Source organism: Chlorocebus sabaeus, chromosome 19, assembly GCF_047675955.1.
Source record: "Chlorocebus sabaeus isolate Y175 chromosome 19, mChlSab1.0.hap1, whole genome shotgun sequence".
Taxonomy (NCBI): Eukaryota; Metazoa; Chordata; class Mammalia; order Primates; family Cercopithecidae; genus Chlorocebus; species Chlorocebus sabaeus.
This window is the reverse complement of record NC_132922.1, coordinates 243722-265039: the sequence shown is the minus strand read 5'-3', so window position 1 is coordinate 265039 and position 21318 is coordinate 243722. Positions and strand designations below refer to the sequence as shown.

Sequence of the window (21318 nt, the reverse complement as noted above, 5' to 3'; positions counted from 1 at the left end):
ACACAGTACTTTCCAGGGAGCCCTGCCTTTGTCCCAGGGACTCCAGGCTCTTTTTCATGTCTGAGCCCCACCTGGCACCTGTCCCAAGACTCACTCCTGAGATGGGATTAAGTAAGGAGCAGATGGAGGAGCCAAGGCTTCTCCCTCAGGAAGTAAGTGCTCACATCCGACAGTGGCACCTACATGCTGGCCTGAACCAGGGCTAGGAGGTACCGGCCAGGATGTGGTCTTGCAGGCGAGTCCTCAGCTCAGACAAGGGAAGGCTGAGGACTGAGATGAAGACACCCAGAGTCTGGCTATTAGAGCACCTGGGGCCAGAGGGGGGTGGTTTCTGAAGGATCCAGGTGCTGGCTGATGCGGTAACTGGAGCAGGGGGCAGGCTGGACTCAGGGCTCACCAGGGACACAGTGAGAGTCTCATCTGGGCAGTCAAGACACTCTCGATGGGTGCAGGGGGTCTAGGAGATCCTAGAAGGTCTAGGTGGGCTGAAATAAGCCTGGCCATAAAGAGAAATATGTTTGGATTTTATTTATCCCATTTATTTATTTTTTTTTTCTGTTGACTTGAAAACCCTATCCCATGTCTGGTGAACCCGGAGCAAGGAGTCCAGAAGCTGCTGGAGGAGGAGCTATGGGAACCTCCGCCTCCCCTCTATGCCCCCTCCCTGTGCCCCAGTGCAAATTTCCACTGCACTCCTGCAATGATAATGCTCACTGCCAGGACCCATGCCCAGGGTCTCCCTCTTCAGCCCGAGAGAGCACCATCAGGCACGGTCCCCACCCCTCCTGTGCACGGCCCCCACCCCTCCCATGCTGGCCCACGGTGGAATCTGCCTCTCCGGTTTCTGGTGATTTCATCAGGGCCGCATCACATTGCTAGAGCTAGAGATAACATCTCCCTGTGGGTAACCCTTCCCTGCCAAGCCCCCTGAAGCTGGACCCAGGCTGAGAGGAGGGACTCTGGAGTGTGGAATTAATTTAGGGATGTGAGGGTCTACCAGGCAGAAGCAGGTTGGCTGTGATGTCAGCACAGAGCTTAGGAACGCTGCCACTGGACCCTGGGGCCTATGAGGAGGAGAAGAGGGCAGGAGCTGGTGAGGTGCTTGCAGAGACCCCGGGCTCCTATCCTACCATAAGCCTCACTGTCTCCTGAGATCTGCAGCCAGGCCCTACTGACACCCCCAGGCCTGGGTGCAAGCAGAGACCCTACCCTTCCCAGGCCTCGGAGGACTGGTCCACCTTAACTGGGCAGCCCTTGGGGCGGGCGCTGGCCGGTGCCCCAGCCCAGGCCTCTGTGCTCTGTATGCACTGCCAGCCTGCCATCGGGCCCCTTGCAGCGGGTTGCAGCCCTGAACCATGATCCAGGGCACCTTGGAGCCAGACGGTCCCCTCTGGGGCTGGGACTGGGACAGTGACAATGACTGGGATAGTGCTGTGCTGGCCCTCCTGGCGCTGGCTGTGGTGGCTGCCACAGCGCTGGCCTTACACTGGTTTGGCTCCCGGCACGACCAAGAGGCGGCAGGACCAGTGTCCACAGCCCTCGGGGCTCAACCTCATCAGGCAGGAGGAGCGGAGCTGGCCCTGCAACCGAAGTCCAAGGTTAGTGATGGCAGCGAGGGGCAGAGCCCAGGGCAGGGGAAACCGGAGTCCCCAGGACGCGGCCAGCGGAGCCCTGTCCCTGCTGCAGCCCCGGGCGGGGGCCCGGCCGCCATGGCCCGGCTTCCACTCAAGACAGCTGTCGAGGAGGCCCGCAGAGGGGCATTAGGACAACAACGGGGCAGTGCCACCCCCACAGCCCCCCAAGCGGAAGGAAAGGAGCCTCCCAGGCCAGGCACTGCCCTCCTGGGCAGGAGCGGAGAGGGGGGGATGTTCGCCCCCCTCCTGATCCATTTCACTCCTCGGAGCCCTGGCAGCCAAGCGGAGGCGCAGGCGGAGACAGGTGGTGTCAGGGCGCCCTCTCGCCAGGCAGCTGGCCTGGCGGGGCAACAGGACACTGGCCCCTGGCAGGCGGGCGCGGGGCCCTCGGGCTCGCTGGGGAGAGGCCGGGGCCGGCGGCGGAGGATGGACGCTGGCTCGGGAGACAGAGCCCGCCGCCCCCGGAAACTGGACCCGCTTCGCCTGGGCGCCGCAGGGAGCGTGTGGGACGCGGTGGATGAGGCCGCCGCCCTGGACGCCCACGCGCGCGGCCTGCCCACAGGACCCCCACTCGCCCAGGAGCCCGCACCCCCGGTGCTGCCCGCGCCCCGTGCCCCGCAGCCTGGGTCTCAGACGGAGGGCTCTGGGGCTGAGGTTGGCTGGAGCAGGGAGGCTTTGGGGGTCCCTGCCCCCGGAGGAGGCTGGCCCTGGGCCAGCAGGGAGGTCCCGGGCACCCGGAGCTTTGGCCCAGCCCCAGGCTCTACGCGCCCCTGGCTAGACAGTCCGCCTCTAGGACGCCCACTCTCGACCCAAGGGCCGGGGGCCTCGGGGTCCAACGATGCGGGCCAGGCCGGGGCTGACGGCCCCCGAGACGACAGTCCTGCCGCTGACCTGGGGCGCACCCGGCCCCTGGAGCAAGCAAAGCCGGCCGCAGCCTTCCGCAGCCTCTCCCCCTCCCGGAGCCGTGAGCCTGGCGCGCTCTCTGCCTCCCCGCCCGCAGCTCCCGGCCCGGGGTTCCCACCTGAAGCCCTGACTCTCCCGACCCCTTCTCCTTCAGATTTTTTGCCCCTGGGGGTTACCCAGGGTCCTTCTGTGGGCAAAAATCTCAGAGCAGCGCTAGCCCCAAGTTCAGCCTCAGCCCAAGTCTTAACTTCAGTTTCAACCTCAGTCCTAGCCCCAGCCCTGGCCTCATCCCCAGCGTCAGTACCGACCCCAGACCCCACCTCAACCTCATCCCCCACCTCAGCCCCAACCCCAGCTCCAACCTCAGCTCCAACTTCAACCCCAGCCCCAGCTCCAAGTCCAGCTACAACTCCAGCCCCAGCTCCAGCTCCAGCCCCAACTCCAGCCCCAGCCCCAGTCCCAGTCCCAGTCCCAACCCTCACCTCAGCCCCAACCCCAGCTCTAACCCCAGCTCCAACTCCAGCCCCGACCCCAGCCGCATCCCCTGCCCCAGCCACATCCCCTGCCCCAGCTGGCGGGTCAAAGCCTCAGGAGAGTGTGGCTGTCCCCAGGCGCTACCAGGAGGGGCAGGTCTCAGCCAGCTGGGGAAACCTTACTGCCATGGTTCTTAGAAGCCACCCCTTCCCCAGGCAAGAGAGGCCCCAAGGGAGTGTCCCCAGGGCGGTTCCTGGGAGCCCTGTGGATCCCAGCACTTCCACACACTCTGAGGACAGAGATGGTCCCTCTTCTTCAGTGGGGACAGTCATGGGGACAGGTATAGGGGGCCTGGTCGAGGCTGGAGGTCAGCCACAGACAAGAAGCTCTGAGACCAACGGAACGCCCAGCCCAGACCCTCCCCCAGGCCTAAGAGGAGAGGGAACCAGGGAGAAATGTCTAGACTCGCTGTCCCAAGCTGCAGTGCCCAGGGGCCCCCCACAGCCCCCTGCACAGAGGCCGTCTGGCCCCGTGGCCTGCTCCTCTGTGAGGCTCTCACAGCCGGTACCCCAGCCACGGAAACGCAGCAGGTGTGAAATCGCCCCGACCTCGCAGCGGGAGGTCAGGCCGGCCGCCTCAGGGCACCCTCCAGGGGAGGCGCCGGGGGAGGGGGGCAGCCCTGCCGGCCGCAGCGGGGCGCTCACAGAGAAGCAGAAGGAGGCCCGGAAACTCCTGGTGTTTCTGCAGAGGCCCGGGAGTTGGGGGGTGGTGGAGGGGCCCCGGAAGCCCAGCTCCCGGGCCCTGGAGCCCACCACGGCGGCGGCCCTGCGGCGGCGGCTGGACCTGGGCAGTTGCCTGGACGTGCTGGCCTTTGCCCAGCAGCACGGGGAGCCCGGCCTGGCGCAGGAGACCTACGCGCTGATGAGCAACAACCTGCTGCGAGTGCTGGGAAACCCGAGCCTCTACCGCCGGCTGAGCGCAGCCGACCGCGAGCGCATCCTCAGCCTGCGGACCGGCCGGGGCCAGGCGGTGCTGGGCGTCCTGGTACTGCCCAGCCTCTACCAGGGGGGCCGCTCAGGGCTCCCCAGGGGCCCTCGTGGTGATGAGCCTCCTGTGGCGGCCCCTGTGCCCCTGCCTCCACGTTCGCACCTGCATGTGTTCAACCCCCGGGAGAACACCTGGCGGCCCCTGACCCAGGTGCCCGAGGAGGCCCCGCTCCGGGGCTGCGGTCTCTGCACTATGCACAACTACCTGTTTCTGGCGGGGGGCATCCGTGGCTCCGGTGCCAAGGCCGTCTGCTCCAACGAGGTCTTCTGCTACAACCCTCTGACCAACATCTGGAGCCAGGTTCGGCCTATGCAGCAGGCCCGAGCCCAGCTCAAGCTGGTGGCCCTGGACGGGCTGCTATATGCCATCGGTGGCGAGTGCCTGTACAGCATGGAGTGCTACGACCCGCGTACAGATGCCTGGACCCCACGCGCGCCTCTCCCCGCAGGCACCTTCCCTGTGGCCCACGAGGCTGTGGCCTGCCGTGGGGACATCTACGTCACAGGGGGTCACCTCTTCTACCGCCTGCTCAGGTACAGCCCCGTGAAGGATGCTTGGGACGAGTGCCCATACAGTGCCAGCCACCGGCGTTCCAGCGACATCGTGGCGCTCGGGGGCTTCTTATACCGCTTCGACCTACTGCGGGGTGTGGGCGCAGCCGTGATGCGCTACAACACGGTGACTGGCTCCTGGAGCAGGGCTGCCTCCCTGCCCCTGCCCGCCCCCACCCCACTGCGCTGCACCACCCTGGGTAACACCATTTACTGCCTCAACCCCCAGGTCACTGCCACGTTCACGGTCTCTGGGGGGACTGCCCAGTTCCAGGCCAAGGAGCTGCAGCCCTTCCCCTTGGGGAGCACAGGGGTCCTCAGTCCATTCATCCTGACTCTGCCCGCTGAGGACCGGCTGCAGACCTCACTCTGAGTGGCAGGCAGAGACCCAAAGCTGCTTCACGGCTCTGCAGGGAGACCGTCCTGGGATGGGCCTGAGAGGCCAGGGCTCAGGGAGGGGGCTGGGATCAGAACCTCCTGCTCTTGTTTCTGGACAACTTTCCCCTTCTGCTTTAAAAGTTGTCAATTATTTTGAAGCCCAGACGCCCTCAGCCTCTTTCTGACCCTTACTCCACACTCAAACTGTTTCCTGACTCAATTCTGTGCCTGCTTACAGACCCACTCAGCCTGCTTACACCCCTCTGTCTGTGGGACTCCCCATTCCCTAGAGCCAGGGACTGATGCGTCCCCGCAGACAAGGACCTGGCTTGCTGGAGCTCTGCTGAGCCAAGAGAGGAGGGCGTAGAAAACGTTCACACTTCCTAGGCTCTGTCAGCAGGACAGGGAGCAAAAACGTTCCCAGGCAATGCCCTCGCCTCTGGGACTTTCTGCCTGTCCTAAGGCCTCCCCAGGTACCAACCCTGTAGCCATCTGGGTCTGTTTGGCGCTGTGGATTCTCAAGGGCCTAGAACCCTTGCCTCTGAAACTGGGTCCGTTGGTGCTGTCCTGCAGTCTGCAGCCCCTACCCATACCCCCAGCCCACATCAGGCCAGGCCCGCTCCGGGCTCACCACCCTCTGCAGCCTTGCGGGGCTCTCCCAGCCCCTCCAGAAGCCCACCCCACTTCTCACCAATCCCCCACCTCTAAATGAGGCCTGAGCGTCACCCTAGTTCTGCCCCTTTTTAGCTGTGTGGACTTGGACATTTGGCTTCCCTTTCTCCTTGTCTGTAAAATGTGGACAGTGGACATCTGTCACCCAGGAGAGTTGTGGGAGACGAGATCGTAGCTGTGAGCACCTTGCACGGTGTCCAGGACGCACAGCACAATCCATGCTGTGTTTTCTCCCCTTACGCACTTTGAAACCCATGCCAGAAAGGTGAATAAATCTGACTATGGCCCACTCCAACCTCCAGCCTGGGGGTCCCTGTCTGGGCTCTTTTTTTTGTTTTTTATTCTATGTTCAGCACCACTGGCACCAAATACATTTTAATTCACCAAAAGCACCTGCAGCTTGCACTTGTCGTGTTTTGTTCACAAGGCTTGATATGCAGCTGGGTGGATCATGGCATGGGAGAGAAGAGGTCCTCGGGCTGTGCTAAAAAATAAGTTTATTAAGAAACAAGTACAGTGAATACAGCTGTTCATGTGGGCACCAGCTCCATCCCCCAGGGACCTCTTCAGGGGCAGAGGGTGGCATGGCAGCTGTGGTGGGCCAGTGGGGCCTACGGTCTTTGCTTGGTCTCATGCAGCAGCTCTTGCCAGTTCTTCTCCATCTCCTCCTTGCAGCTGACGAAGGCATCCTCCAGCCGACGCATGGACTCGGCCAGCGTGGGGTTGGTGCGCATCACCACCATGTCATAGGCCATCCAGGTTGCCTGCACTGCAACAAGCAGACAGGCCTGGTCAGGCCACAGAGAGGGGCTGCAGCTCCGGGGTTCTCCAGAAGGGTCAGATGCTTGCAGCTGGGCTCAGCATCTGGAGGCCCAGACCCTGCTGAGGCACCCAGTTACTCCAGGGAGAGACAGCTGGTAGGCTACTTGTTACAGGCTCATAAAAACTCCCTACAAATATCCATAGTGACACTTCCCAGTCTCATGCAAGGCATAACTTCTGGATACACCAGACATGCTGTTAAAAAGCTAGAGGCCGGTCTGATACGAAATGTGAGGAGAATTAGAGCAAACCGCAGCTCCTTACCTACATGCAGTTCACAGCCAGTGGCTGCAGGTGGCCCCTGAGGAGTCCTAACATCTCACACACTCAGGCAGAGCTGACTGTTCCTAGTCCTGCAAGACCCCAGCCTCATGTCACCTTATGTTCAGTGGCCTGGGATGCCTGCCCACCTCCACCTGGGCACCTCTATGCTTTCGCCGGGGCCCAAGCCTGGGGCTTTTCCCCTTGGGAAGGTGTCCTTGACCATCTACCAATGAACTGACGGACTCTCTTGCTCTTTCCCTCTGACAGCAACTTGAAGGTAGCATTCCCTGGGCCTATAGGTGGACACATGCTTCTTGTGTGAACTCAAAGGAAGTGTGTGCAGAAATCCTGCCTCCAACCTTTTCTCTGCATAGTCCACTGGCTGGTGTGGTTCAGCCCTCTACAAATATACAGAACAAAGGTCATCTCCCCTCTGCAAGACAACCAACTGTAGATAGCAAATATATCCCTTTAAAATTCCTCTTTGTGAAATCCTAACAAGCATCCCAGATCATTCCCACACAGGGAGGCTGCAGACCACCTGGACAGCAGGTGCAGCAGGGACCTGGGAGCCAGAGCAGAGTGTGCCTTCCAGCTCTCCACCTGCCAACTATGTGACCTGGAACAAGTAGCTTAAATATATCAATCCCGGCCGGGTGCGGTGGGTCACACCTATAATCCCAGCACTTTGGGAGGCTGAGGGGGGCGAATCATGAGGTCAAGAGATTGAGGCCATCCTGGCCAACATGGCCAGTGTTCCTGGCCCATCTCTACTAAAAATATAAAAATTAGCTGGGTGTGGTAGTGGGTGCCTGTAGTCCCAGCTACTAGGGAGGCTGAGGCAAGAGAATCGCCTGAACCTGGAAGGTGGAGGTTGCAGTGAGCCAAGATTGCACCACTGCACTCCAGCCTGGGCAACAGAGCGAAACTTTGTCTCAAAAAAAAAAAAAAAAAAAAAAAAAAAAATCTATCTATCTATCTATCTATCTATCTATCTATCTATCTATCTATCTATATCTATATCTATCTCAGTCTCCTTATCTTTGGAGACTCTACCAATCTCATGGCTTACTGTGAGGATTAAATGGGTGATATATGTAAACTGCCTGGCACACATGTTATGGACTGAATGTGTCCCCCCAGATTCACCTGTTGAAATCCTAACCCCCGACGTGAGGTATTAGGAGGTCGAGTCTTTTGGAGATGATTAGGTCCTAAGGGTAGACCCTCCTGAATGGCATTAGTACCCCTTAAAGAAGAGACACAAGAGTTTACTCTCACTCTATGCAAGGACATGTGAGGCTCTATGTGAGGATACAAGAAGGTGGCTGGTCGGGCAAGGTGGCTCATACCTATAATCCCAGCACTTTGGGAGGCTGAGGTGAGTGGATCACTTGAGTTCAGAAGTTTGAGATCAGCCTGGGCAACATGTTGAAACCTTGCCTCTATAGAAAATATAAAATTTAGCTGGGCGTGGTGGTGTGCACCTGTAGTTGCAACTACTCAGGAGGCTGAGGTGAAAAAAAGGATCCCTCGAGCCTGGAAGGCGGAGGTTGCAGTGAGCCAAGATTGCACCACTGCACTCCAGCTTGGGTGACAGAGTGTGACCCTGTCTCAAAAGAGAAAAAAAAAAAAAGAAGAAGGTGACCATCGTCCAGGCACAGTGGCTCACGCCTGTAATCCCAGCACTTTGGGAGGCCGAGGCGGGTGGATCACGAGGTCAGGAGATTGAGACCATCCTGGCTAACACAGTGAAACCCTGTCTCTACTAAAAATACAAAAAAATTAGCTGGGCGTGGTGGTGGGCACCTGTAGTCCCAGTTACTCGGGAGACTGAGGCAGGAGAATGGCGTGAACCCAGGAAGTGAAGCTTGCAGTGAGCCAAGATTGCTCCACTGCACCCCAGCCTGGGCGACAGAGTGAGACTCTGTCTCAAAAATAAAACCAAAAAACAAAAAAACAGAAGAAGGTCACCATCTACAAACCAGGAAGAGACTTCTTACCAGATACCAGATCTGTTGGTACCTTGATCTTGGACTTCCCAGCCTCGAGAAATGAATGTTTGTCTTGTATTGCTTTTGAGTTGAGATCTTGCTCTGTTGCCCAGACTGGAGTACAGTGGCAAAATCATGGCTCACTGCAGGTTCCAAACCCTCGGCTTGACTGATCCTCCCACCTCAGCCTCTAAGAGGCTGGGACTACAGGTGTGCAACACCATGCCCAGCTGTTTTTTGTGGTTTTTTTCGAGATGGAGTTTTGCTCTTGTTGCCCAGGCTAGAGTGCAACGTCGCGATCTCGGCTCACCGCAACCTCCACCTTCCAGGTTCAAGCAATTCTCCTGCCTCAGCCTCCTTAGTAGCTGGAATTACAGGTATGTACCACCCGCCTGGCTAATTTTGTATTTTTAGTGGAGACGGGGTTTCTCTATGTTGAGGCTGGTCTCGAACTCCTGACCTCAGGTGATCCACCCACCTCGGCCTCCCAAAGTGCGGGGATTACAGGCGTGAGCCACCGTGCCCGGCCATAACAAAAAAACAAGTTTTTTGAGTGCAAATTAAATCACTGTTTCTTGGCTACATTCTCTAGAGAGTACCAGATTATAACTTTTCCTCATATTTTTCGTTGGTGCCCTAATGAAATAGGTTCCTTATTCCGTTATAATGCACAAATTACTCTTATAATTGTCAAACTTATTTCTCCTCATTTTACTTCCCAGGAAACTAAAATCATGGTATTCTGAAGATGACCAAAGATATGAATCTCCCTCATTTGGCGTCGCACTCGGCCCGGATCTGTGTCACTGCAAATGCTCTGCTGCTAAAACGATACAAGCATCCTCCCTCTATGCCCAGGGATTATCACAGAAGAGAGAGTCTCACTCTGTCCCCCAGGCTGGAGTGCAGTGGTATGATCTCAGCTCACTGCAAGTTCCATCTCCTGGGTTCAAGTGATTCTCTTGCCTCAGCCTCCCGAGTCCCTGGGATTACAGGCGTCCGCCACCACGCCCGGCTAATTTTTGTATTTTTATTAGAGATGGAGTTTCACCATATTGGCCAGGCTGGTCTTGGACTCCTGACCTTGTGATCCTCCTGCCTTGGCTTCCCAAAGTGCTGGGATTACAGACATGAGCCACCACATCCAGCCTGTAGCAGATTTATATAAAAATGCAATACGTGGCTGGGCGTGGTGGCTCATGCCTGTTATCCCAGCACTTTGGGAGACCAAGGTAGGCAGATCACAAGGTCAGGAGATTGAGACCATCCTGGCTAACACGGTGAAACCCCGTCTGTACTAAAAATACAAAAAAAAAAAAAAAAATTAGCCATGTGTGGTGGCGGGCACCTGTAGTCCCAGCTACTCAGGAGGGTGAGGCAGGAGAATGGCATGAAGCCGTGAGGGAGAGCTTGCAGTGAGCCGAGATCGTGCCACTGCACTCCAGCCTGGGTGACAGAGCGAGACTCCATCTCAAAACAGAAAAAAAAGAAAAAAAAGAAAAAAAGCAGTGTAGGTCCTTTGGCATGCCAGATGGTTTAGGATTAAATGTTAAAAAGGAATACAAAGAAAAGTAGAAGAAAATACAACTAATATTTCACTGATCTCAGATTAGGAAAAGACATTCTAGGTGTCAAAATAATGGGAATAAATCAGAAAGGAAAATATTGATAGATTTTTCAATACATAAAACTGTTTGCTGGCTGGGCATAGTGGCTCACGTGTGTAATCCTAGCACTTCGGTAGGCCAAGGCAGGTGGATCACCTGAGGTCAGGAGTTCGAGACCAGCCTGGCAAAAATGGTGAAACCTCATCACTACTAAAAATACAAAAATTAGCTGGGCGTGGTGGCGGGCGCCTGTAATCCCACCTACCCAGGAGGCTGAGGCAGGGGAATCACTTGAATCTGGGAGGCGGAGTTGCAATGAGTTGAGATCGCGTCATTGCACTCAAGCCTGGGTGACAGAGTGAGACTCCATCTCAAAAAAAAAAAAAAAAGGCCGGGTGCAGTGGCTCACACCTGTAATCCCAGCACTTTGGGAGGCTGAGGTGGGCAGATCACAAGGTCAGGAGATCAAGACCATCCTGGCCAACATGGTGAAACCCCGTCTCTATTAAAAATACAAGGCCATGTGCGGTAGCTCACACCTGTAATCCCAGCACTTTGGGAGGCTGAGGCAGGCGGATCACGAGGTCAGGAGATCGAGAACATCCTGGATAACACAGTGAAACCTCATCTCTACTAAAAATACAAAAAATTAGCCAGGCATGGTGGCGGGCGCCTGTAGTCCCAGCCACTCGGGAGGCTGAGGCAGGAGAATGGCGTGAACCCAGGAGGCGGAGCTTGCAGTGAGCCGAGATTGTGCCACTGCACTCCAGCTGGGTGACAGAGCGAGACTCTTTCTCAAAATAAATAAATAAAATCAAGCTGTGCTCTGACCACCTTGGGCACATGTCATTAGGACCCCCTGAGGTTGTGTCACAGGTAAGTGTCCCCAAACTTGGCAAAATAAACTTTCTAAATTAACTGATACGTGTCTCAGCTATTCACAGTTCACAAGTACATAGGCAAAATATTGCAAACATTTCTAAGTATAGATTTTCTAAAGTCTGCTCTCGTGAACACAAATTATTTGGCCAGGCACCCTGGCTCACACCTGTAATCCCAACACTTTGGGAGGCCAAGGTGGGTGTGTTGCTTGGCCAAAATTGGTTCAAGCCATGAGGAGAAGGATAAATTGGGTATGCCTCATCATACCTGCCTCTCCTTTAGAATTCAGAAAAAGGTGACCAGCATTAACATGAACACAGACCTTAAGTTTGATAAGAAACCTTTACAATCTATTCCCTCTGAAGCCTGCTACCTGGAGGCTTCATCTGCATGATAAAACTTTGGTCTCCACAACCCCTTATCATCATAACCCAGACATTCTTTTCTATCGATTCCAGGTCTTTAGACAGTAACTCTTTCCACCAGTTGCCAATCAGAAAAAATTTAATCTACTCGTAACCTGGAATCATCCCCCTTTGAGTTGTCCCACCTTTCCAGATTGAACCAATGTACCTCTTAAAGGTACTGACTGATGTATTCTCTTTCCCTAAAACGTATAAAAGCAAGCTGTACCCTGTCAACCTTGAGCATATGTCCTGAGGACCTCCTGAGGGTGTGTCACAGGTGCATCCTTAACCTTGGCAAAATAAACTTTCTAAATTGATTGAGACTTGTCTCAGATGCTTTTGGGTTCACACATCCTACCTGAGATTTTCTCCATCTCTTCCAATAGTTTTTCCAAGTCCTTATTCAGATCTGACAGCATTTTCAGCATGTTGTCATAGTTTCTTTCCTCAGGGTCAGCATCAGCCATCTAGGCAATGCACAGAAAGAAGCTGCAGTGAGACAGACCCACATTTCAATTCCAGCTCCACTGGTTATAACTCAGTGATTTCTCCAAGGAATTCCTTCCCCATCTCTCAGATTCAGACAATACCACTTCCTCCACAGGGCTGTTGTGAAGGTTAAATGGGAAATGTCTAAAGGCCCCAGCATAGCATTTGGCACATATAAGTCGTCCTTCCCCTTTCTTCCATCCTTGCCATACAAACGTAGCTGAAGGCTGGAGTCATTAACATAGAAAACATCTTCATCATCATAAGGAAAAAAGTCTGTCATAATGGTGACATGGAATTTTTTCCGGCAAAACCATACTGAGTTCCCAGTAAGATGTGAGCTATTGTGCTGATATGTTATAAAGATACAATTCCTGTACCTAAGGAATTTCTAGTGCAATATGGGAGTAAGTCACACACACCATATGACAAACCAGGATGTGACAGATGTCAAAGCAGTTAATGTAATAATTAGAGACGTCAAGCGATGGGAGCCTGGAGGAGGGTAAGTTTAATTTTAAAATATGAAATGATTCATACATTTAAAAATTACAATCAACTTCATTTTCCAGAAGAATTCTCCTGGGCATTAGAGGCAGTGACCCATACAGACTGTCCTGGTTCTGGAATTGAGCTGCCTGGGTTTAAATCTTGGCTCCACCACATACCAGCACTGTTATGTTTGGCAACTTACACATCTTCTTGACAAATTTTTGGTAATTTTTGTATTTTTTTTTTTTTTTTTGAGACGAAGTTTTGCTCTTGTTGCCCAGGCTGGAGCACAATGGCATGACCTCGGCTCACCACAACCTCTGCCTCCTGGATTCAAGTGATTCTCCTGCCTCAGCCTCCCATGTAGCTGGGATTACAGGCACGCACCACCACACCCAGCTAATTTTGTATTTTTAGTACAGATGGGGTTTCTCCATGTTGACCAGACTGGTCTCAAACTCCCGACCTCAGATGATCCACCCACTTTGGCCTCCCAAAGTGCTGGGATTACAGGCGTGAGCCACCGCACCCAGCCAAGTTTTGTATTTTTTTAAAAGGGAATTCTTAGTAGTACCTATATCTTGTGGAGTTTTGTGAGGATTAATTTAAATAAATTATATACTGTTCAGCACAGTACCTACCATAAGGAGCACTTAATAAATCATATCTGTTGTTATTTAAAATGTTGAACAGTAATTAAATCACTCCAGATCCTCTCATCTTTATTAATATACATTAATTCATTCTGTTAATATTTGATGCTCACCTATTTATCTACAAGGCACTAGTAAGAAAGGAGAGAAATAGATTAACAATGTTGTAAGAGCTATCAGGGAACTTGTAACCTCATGAAGGTGAAGGAAGGAGCCAGGTAAGCGTAAAACAGGGAGGGATGGGCCACAGATACTGTGGTATTGTTCCCACTGTGCATGTGGGGAAAGCCTTCCTGGTCTTTACTTCAGAGTTACAGGCATCCACTCAGTTCTCCTGTGACTTCCTGGGCCTACCTCATCATGGTGCCTCTTAGCTGGTATGGTGATTGTGGATTCCTCTACCTCCCCAACTAGACTGTGGGGTCCTGGAGAGTAGAAGCCATCTTTCCAATGAACTATTCCTAGTGTTCAGCTCACAGCTAGGAAAACAGCAGTGCTTAATAAATATTGGCTGAATAAAGGAGTTGACTATAGTAAAGCTTTAATTCTGAAAGAAAATCATGATCTTGGCCAAGCGCAGAGGCTCACGCCGGTAATCCCAGCACTTCGGGAGGCCGAGGCGGGTGGATCACCTGAGGTCAGGTGTTTGGGACCAGCCTGGCCAAAATGGCGAAACCCCGTCTCTACTAAAAATATAAAAATTAGCTGGGTGTGGCAGTGGGTGCCTAATCCCAGCTACTGGGATTACTGGGGAGGCCGAGGCAGGAGGATCACTTGAACCAGGGAGGCAGAGGTTGCAGTGAGCCGAAATTGTGCCATTGCACTCCAGCCTGGGCAACAAGAGGGAAACTTCATCTCAAAAAAAAAAAAAAGAAAATTATTGTCTTTCCCCTCTTGCCATCCTCCCTGTTAAGGGTAGAGATTCTGAGGGAGGGGCAAAGGGCCCTCCAGGAGGCCTGACAGGCAGATCTGAGAATGAGGGTGCAGGGGCAGGATGTATGGTCTTTTGGGATCTGTAAAGGAGCTACTTCTGTGGGCATGGAGCCATTCCACATGCAGGGACCCCATCCTGCTTTTTGGTAAGTAGGAATAGTTTGCTAAGCGTGAGTGGGGAGGTACAGGCAGGTGGCAGGGCAGAGGGCTAATAGTGGATGATGGGAGGAAGAAATGTCTGGAACACCTTCCTATCCCTCTCCTTCCTTTCCCAGCCAGGCCTCACACATTTGCTTGTCCTCCTCACTCCACTGTCACCTGGCATCTGTCTCTGATACTCACTGACAATGCCCTCTCCAAAGTCATAACTGGCACACCCAGGGCACTTTCTGTCTTTCTTTTATTTAACATCTCTGCAGCACTGACATTTGGCCACTTTCTCCTGCTCAAAATCCTCTTCTCTTGATGTTTTAACCTTGTTTTCTCCAAACTCTGTCCACCTCTGGTAGTTCCTTCCCTGCTCTTTCTTGGCTCTCTCCTTTGCTGGCTCTAATGGGTCAAGCAGGGTCCTTTCAGCCCCTTCTCTTCTCACTACACACTCTTTTTTGTTTGTTTGTTTGAGATGGAGTCTCACTCTGTTGCCCAGGCTGGAGTGCAGTAGCGTGATCCTGGCTCACCGCAACCTCCACCTCCCAGGTTCAAGCAATTCTCCTGCCTCAGCCTTCTGAGCAGCTGGGACTACAGGCGCCTGCCACCATGCCCGGATAATTTTTGTATTTTCAGTAAAGATGGGGTTTTGCCATGTTGATCAGGCTGGTCTCAAACTCCTGAACCTCAGGTGATCTGCCTGCCTCGACCTCCCAAAGTGCTGGGATTACAGGTGTGAGCCACCATGCCTGGCCAGGACTTTGATTTTTATTCTGAATGAGATGAGGAAACACTGGAAAAATCTGACAAAGGTGATGTGATTTGAATAATGACTTAAAAGGATCACTCTGGCTTCTATGTTGAGAATAGACTTAGGGGTGGAAATGGTGGAACAGGGACATCAGTTAGGAGGTAGCTGCAAAACTCCAGGTAAGGAATGATGAGGCTTGGACCAGAGTGTTAGAAGTGGAGGTAGGGGCCAGGCTTAGTCGCTCATGCCTGTAATCCCAGCACTTTGGAAGGCCAAGGCGGGGGGATCACAAGGTCAGGAGTTCAAGACCAGCCTGGCAAACATGACAAAACCCTGTCTCTACTAAAAATACAAAAATTAGCTGGGCATGGTGGTGTGTGCCTGTAGTCCCAGCTACTCAGGAGGTTGAGGCAGGAGAATCCCTTGAACCCAGAAGGTGGAGGTTGCAGTGAGCCGAGATTGTGCCACTGCTCTCCAGCCTGGATGACAGAGCAACACTCTGTTTCAAAAAAACAAAAACAAAAATAAATAAAAAGTGACCACTGGATTTGACAATCTGGAGATCACACTGGCAATCTTGACAGGAGCTGTTTTCATGGAGTGGCTGGAACAAGAGCCCAGTTGAAATGTTTCTAAAGAGAGGGAAGGAGAAGTAGAAACTGGTGAGTTTTACTTCAAAGAGAAGCAGAGAAACAAGCCAGTACCTGGAATGTAATGTAGAGTCACAGGGGTATTTTGTTTTAAGTTGGGAGATATTACACTAGTGTCAAAGACTACAGTATTTGGGCATGGCAGGCCCAGGCACGGCAGCTCATGCCTGGAATCCCAGTGCTTTGAGAGGCTAAAGTAGGAGAAATGCTTGAAGGCAGGAGTTTGAGAGCAGCCTGGGCAACAGTCTCCACAAAAAATATTTAAAAATAACCGGGTGTGCTGGTGCACACCTGCAGTCCTAGTTACTCAGGAGGCTGAGGTGGGACAGTTGTGCCATAGCACTCTAGTCTAGGCTACAGAGGAAGATCTGGAAGATCTCCTCTGCAAAAGAAAAAAAGGCTAAGTAAATTCAAGATATTTGATTGGGGTGTCACTGATCAACTCGGTGAGATGTTTCAGGAGAGGCATAAAAGTAAAAATATTTTCGTGAATAATTAATGGATCATTAGATAAAATGGATCATGTGTACAGATTTAGATGGGAAGGGGAGAAAAAAATAGGCGATAACTAGAACGTGAAACAGAGTGAAGGTTTTTTGCTTTTTGAATTCTTCATGTTTCTAGGCTGTGTGGAAAGAGCTAGCTTGACAGAAAAGCCCCCAAGAATCAGGGGAAAGGGTAACTGATGGTGCAGGGACTGGTCTCAGACAAGTAAAGGGTAATTTCACCCTATGCAGGTAAGGGAAGGTAAGGAGGTAGGGATAGAATAAGGTAGGTAGAGGTCAAGGTAGGATGGCAAGGGGGGGATTTCAGGCCTGATGGTCTCTAACTCCCTAATAAATGGCAATGAAACGTTTCTTCTTGTAACAACAGACATTCTTGGTTTGAGGAGAATGATAAAGCTTTATCAAAGCTGCATGCCTCCCTAGGGGCACTTAGGCATGTGGCTGAGGCCACATGGCTACAGTGTCCTCAGGACCCTAAGATGGCACAGAGACAATGTCTGGAGTGTAGAAGGCCTGAAAATGTAAACATACACACAGTGGATGGACAAGGTAAGGACACTGAGGGCACAAGTATGAGAGTGGTTTAAGAGGTGCTTAAGATGATGGGGTGAAGCAGAGACATATAAAAGGCATAGTTTCTATAAGTGGGGCATTGGGGTGGCCCCATGTAGATTTGGGGATAGAGCATGAGACTGCTAGAAGGATGGAGGCTGTGGCCAGAGTGGCACTGGATCTCAGAAGAGGGATGGATCTGAAAAGGAGATCCAGGGAGAGGGTGTGAAAGCTGATGTGGAGGAAGCAGCCACAGGATTAGAATTCATGGCATTTCTTCCCTGATGAGATTGCCTGGGATGACTGGGACTGGGTGGAGAAAGAGGCCTGAGCCTGCACCAAAGCAATGGAACGGGGCTTAGGATGGGTGGCGGGAGTGTGGAGCGGGAGAAGTGTGGGGCAGGAGGAGTGTGGGACGGGAGTGTGGGATCTGGGCTGGGTATCACTTTGGGTGTGAAGGACGGGGGTTGAGGGAGTCAGAGCCTAGAGTCTGGTTTGTGGTCTGAGTGTCTTACCTGGTAGAAAGAGTTTCTAATAGAGCCTGGGATCCCTCTCAGAATAAGGAATGTGAGGGGATAAGAGGGATGCTTGGTGCAGAGATGTGCTCCTCTGTACAGGATGACAGCAGCATAGGAAGGGAATGTACCTGTGATGTGGGGAGCGAAGTCTTGGAGTTGGGGCTATGAAGAGTCTGGGCCGGTCCTGAAGTGCAGGTGGGAGGAAGCCAGAGGTGCGGGTGGGAACTTGGGGTGTGAGGTGGTGTGTGGACTCTGGGGTCCCAGGTGTGGCAGGTGTAAGGGTAAGAGGGGCAGGTTGCATGGAATGAGAAGCCCAGAGTGTGTAGACTTCAGGATCAGGAGTGTACCGTGTGAGGAGATGGAGATGAGTTGTAAGGGGCTGAAGGACTGAGGTGAGGCATGTGAGGTGGGGAGAGTGGGGTATGGGGTATGGAGTGAGGGGAGAGGGGGAGGAATGACGCGGCGTGAGGGGTGAGGCGGGATAAGGGTGAGGGGTGAGGTGGCGTGAGGTGGGGTGAGGGGTGATGTGAGAGATGAGGGGTGAGGGGTGAGGCGGGGTGAGGCGGGGTGAGGCGGGGTGAGGCGAGGTGAGGTGGGGTGAGGTGGGGTGAGGTGAGGTGACGGGTGAAGCAGGATGAGGGGTGAGGGGCGAGGCGGGTGAGGGGTGAAGTGAAGTGAGGCGGGGTGAGGTGAGGGATGAGGTGGGGTGAGGTGAGGGGTGAAGCAGGGTGAGGGGTGACGTAAGAGGTGAGGAGGCGAGTGAGGGGTGAAGCAGGATGAGGGGTGAGGGGCGAGGCGAGGTGAGGTGAGGTGAGGCGGGGTGAGGCGGGGTGAGGTGAGGTGGGGTGAGGCGAGGTGAGGCGAGGTGGGGTGAGGTGAGGTGAGGCGGGGTGAGGTGAGGTGAGGCGAGGTGAGGTGAGGCGAGGTGAGGCGGGGTGAGGCGGGGTGAGGTGAGGTGGGGTGAGGTGAGGTGAGGCGGGGTGAGGTGAGGTGAGGTGAGGCGAGGCGAGGTGAGGTGGGGTGGGGTGAGGTGAGGTGAGGTGAGGTGGGGTGAGGTGAGGTGAGGCGGGGTGAGGTGAGGCGAGGTGAGGCGGGGTGAGGCGGGGTGAGGTAGGGTGAGGTGAGGTGAGGTGGGGTGAGGTGAGGTGAGGTGAGGCGGGGTGAGGCGAGGCGGGGTGAGGTGAGGTGGGGTGGGGTGAGGTGAGGTGAGGTGAGGCGGGGTGAGGTGAGGTGAGGCGGGGTGAGGTGAGGTGAGGCGGGGTGAGGTGAGGTGAGGCGGGGTGAGGTGAGGTGAGGCGGGGTGAGGTGAGGCGGGGTGAGGCGAGGTGAGGCGAGGTGAGGCGAGGTGAGGCGGGGTGAGGCGGGGTGAGGCGGGGTGAGGTGAGGTGAGGTGAGGTGAGGTGAGGTGGGGTGAGGTGAGGTGAGGTGGGGTGAGGTGAGGTGAGGTGGGGTGAGGTGAGGTGAGGTGAGGTGAGGTGAGGTGGGGTGAGGTGAGGTGAGGCGGGGTGAGGTGAGGCGAGGTGAGGCGGGGTGAGGCGGGGTGAGGTAGGGTGAGGTGAGGTGAGGTGGGGTGAGGTGAGGTGAGGTGAGGCGGGGTGAGGCGAGGCGAGGCGGGGTGAGGTGAGGTGGGGTGGGGTGAGGTGAGGTGAGGTGAGGCGGGGTGAGGTGAGGTGAGGCGGGGTGAGGTGAGGTGAGGCGGGGTGAGGTGAGGTGAGGCGGGGTGAGGTGAGGTGAGGCGGGGTGAGGTGAGGTGAGGCGGGGTGAGGTGAGGCGGGGTGAGGCGAGGTGAGGCGAGGTGAGGCGAGGTGAGGCGGGGTGAGGCGGGGTGAGGTGGGGTGAGGTGAGGTGAGGCGAGGTGAGGCGAGGTGAGGCGAGGTGAGGTGAGGTGGGGTGAGGTGAGGTGAGGTGAGGTGAGGCGGGGTGAGGTGAGGCGGGGTGAGGTGAGGTGACGGGTGAAGCAGGATGAGGGGTGAGGGGCGAGGCGGGTGAGGGGTGAGGTGAAGAGTGAGGCGGGGGTGAGGGGCGTTGGGGGAGGAGCACGGGGTGTGGGGTGAGTGGAGTCGGGTCGAAGCCAAGGGTCTGGTTTGGGGTTGGTGCCGCCGCGAACGCCAGGACAGGGTCAGGCGGAGCCCAGCCCTCAGGGCGCGTCGGGAGGGCCGGGGTCCGGGGCGGCGCGGCCTCGCTCACCTCCGGCTTGGCCCGCGCTCCTGTCCTGCTCTGGCGCCCCCAGCGGCCGCTTGAGGAACAAGGCCGCTCCTCGCGAGGGATGCCCCGCCCTTTCCGTTAGCGGACCCGCCCCGGAAGTGGCCTTTCGCCCTCATTGGGCGTCCTCGGGAAAAGAGGCGGGTCATCCCGTGCTGCTCCCGTCGGTCCGCGGCGTCCGCGTCTGGGACTGGCAGGTGCGGTGCTGGGGACGTCCTGAGGTTGAGGGAGAATCCTGCGGAGATGAAGAGCTTCCCGGCCTGACAGTTTTGCCCCCACCTCCTTCTTGAGCTTAAGGATTTATACGCAGGGCCCCGTTTGCCTGCCGTGTCCCCAGTGTCCCGGACAGCGCCCGGTACCAAAGGTGCTGGTAAACATTTGTCGAATGAGGAGCGAACGCCCAGCTAGTTCTACTGTCACAGCGACCATGTGTGGCGGACATTGTCTGGCATGTGTCTTACAGAGGAGGCAGCCCAGGCTCAGGGAGACGAGGCAGAGGTGCACGCAGGTCCATGTGGGCTGGAAAGTGCTGGGGTCTCCCGGGCGCTCCTGGTCTCTGGGCAAGAACTGGAAGCAGAGCCACTCAGCACCTAGAGGGGCAGTGACGGAAAGCTCCGGCTGAGAGGAGGCTGACCAGAGGCCAGTCTGAGCTCAGCCTTTTTTTCAGAGGGCCATGGGCACCCTACAAGGGTGGTAAGTAGGCGAGTGGCAGAGCTAAAAGGTCTGTGGCTGCCGAGGCGGGTGGCGACGGAGCCGGCCGTTGCTGTTGTTTGGCTGAGTGGTGGACAGGGTCAAAGCCATTCCAAGGTCGACTTGAGAGGGCTTGGTTATGTGGGAGGGAGGGAGGGAGAAAGAAGGAACGGGCTAATGGCCGGGGTGATACCACTGGCACAGGTGTGGAAGAGTGGGAGAAGCTAGCTTGGAAGGTTAACTTTGATTTTGAACACCTTGTGTTTGAGAATCCTGACAAACCTGAGACCCCCTGAATTTTCTCTCAGGGATTCTGATTCTTAACAGCCTGATTGCAGAGGAGGAAAAATGGCTGGAGTTGAGCCAGACAGTTCTGGGCAAGGAGTGAGCATTCGCCTGTTTATTGAGGAGGCTGCTGCCTGGGCCACACTCCCTCCCCCAGCTGCCAGGTTCCTGCCCCGTTGAACCTGGTTTTCTGGCCATCCCTTTCCACCTGCGAGCTGCTCTTCATACTTCCATTTGCTTATACAGCCCAGAGCCAATTTCTGTTACAGCACCCCGGAGAAATATGAGTCAGGAATAATTTCTTTTTCTTTTTTTTTTTTTTTTTGAGACAGAGTCTCACTCTGTTGCCCAGGCTGGAGTGCACTGGCACAATCTCGGCACACTGCAACCTCCACCACCCGGGCTCAAGTGATTCTGCTGCCTCAACCTCCCGAGTAGCTGGGATTACAAGCCCCTGCCACCACGCCCGGCTAATACTTGTATTTTTAGTAGAGAGGGGGTTTCAGCATGTTGGCCAGGCTGGTCTCGAACTCCTGACCTCAGGTGATCCGCCCGCCTCGGCCTCCCAAAGTGCTGGGATTACAGATGTGAGCCACTGTGCCCGGCCCGAATCAGGAATAATTCTGATGGCTAATGAAGACAGCTTCCGGGAGAGTAGGAGAGAGGGCACAGGATTCCAGGCAGAAGGCCCATCTAGGGCAAAGGTGAGGGTGTGGCTCAGGCTGCCTCCTTTGGGGAATGGTGAGTGTGTTCTGAGCTCAAGGTTCTTGGTAAGGGACAGAGAAGACTCAGGAAAGATCAGTTGAGCCGGAATG

The 21318-nt window shown here is 54.9% G+C and overlaps 2 protein-coding genes across 4 annotated transcripts; one reads left to right on the top strand and one right to left on the bottom strand.

Moving 5' to 3' along the window:
- Positions 1-784: 784 nt before the first annotated feature.
- KLHDC7B (kelch domain containing 7B) lies at positions 785-6091 on the top strand. Its single transcript, XM_038007231.2, has one exon. The coding sequence runs from the start codon at positions 1356-1358 to the stop codon at positions 4980-4982; it is 3627 nt and encodes a 1208-aa protein (XP_037863159.2). The 5' UTR covers positions 785-1355; the 3' UTR covers positions 4983-6091.
- Positions 6092-6139: 48 nt separating this feature from the next.
- On the bottom strand, positions 6140-19621 carry SYCE3 (synaptonemal complex central element protein 3). 3 transcript variants are annotated; one of them, XM_007976270.3, is made up of 4 exons: positions 19514-19551; positions 17455-17510; positions 11994-12102; positions 6140-6428 (listed from the first exon to the last, which is right to left on the bottom strand). In XM_007976270.3, exons 3-4 carry the CDS (start codon positions 12100-12102, stop codon positions 6271-6273), a joined length of 267 nt encoding a protein of 88 aa, XP_007974461.1. In that variant the 5' UTR covers positions 17455-17510; positions 19514-19551; the 3' UTR covers positions 6140-6270. The 3 variants fall into 3 exon arrangements, with proteins under 3 accessions (XP_007974461.1, XP_007974460.1, XP_072862628.1); XM_007976269.3 differs by lacking the exon at positions 17455-17510 and having other exon boundaries at positions 19514-19621; XM_073006527.1 differs by lacking the exon at positions 17455-17510 and having other exon boundaries at positions 11994-12124; positions 19514-19558.
- Between the last annotated feature and the right edge of the window lie 1697 nt (positions 19622-21318).

Excerpts from the sequence above, each read along its gene's own strand:
- KLHDC7B (XM_038007231.2), top strand. The coding sequence starts at position 1,356 with ATGATCCAGGGCACCTTGGAGCCAGACGGTCCCCTCTGGGGCTGGGAC.
- SYCE3 (XM_007976269.3), bottom strand. The coding sequence starts at position 12,102 with ATGGCTGATGCTGACCCTGAGGAAAGAAACTATGACAACATGCTGAAA. Across the intron at positions 6,429-11,993 it reads AGAGATGGAGAAAATCTCAG|TGCAGGCAACCTGGATGGCC; the intron begins GTAGGATGTGTG and ends TGCTTGTTGCAG.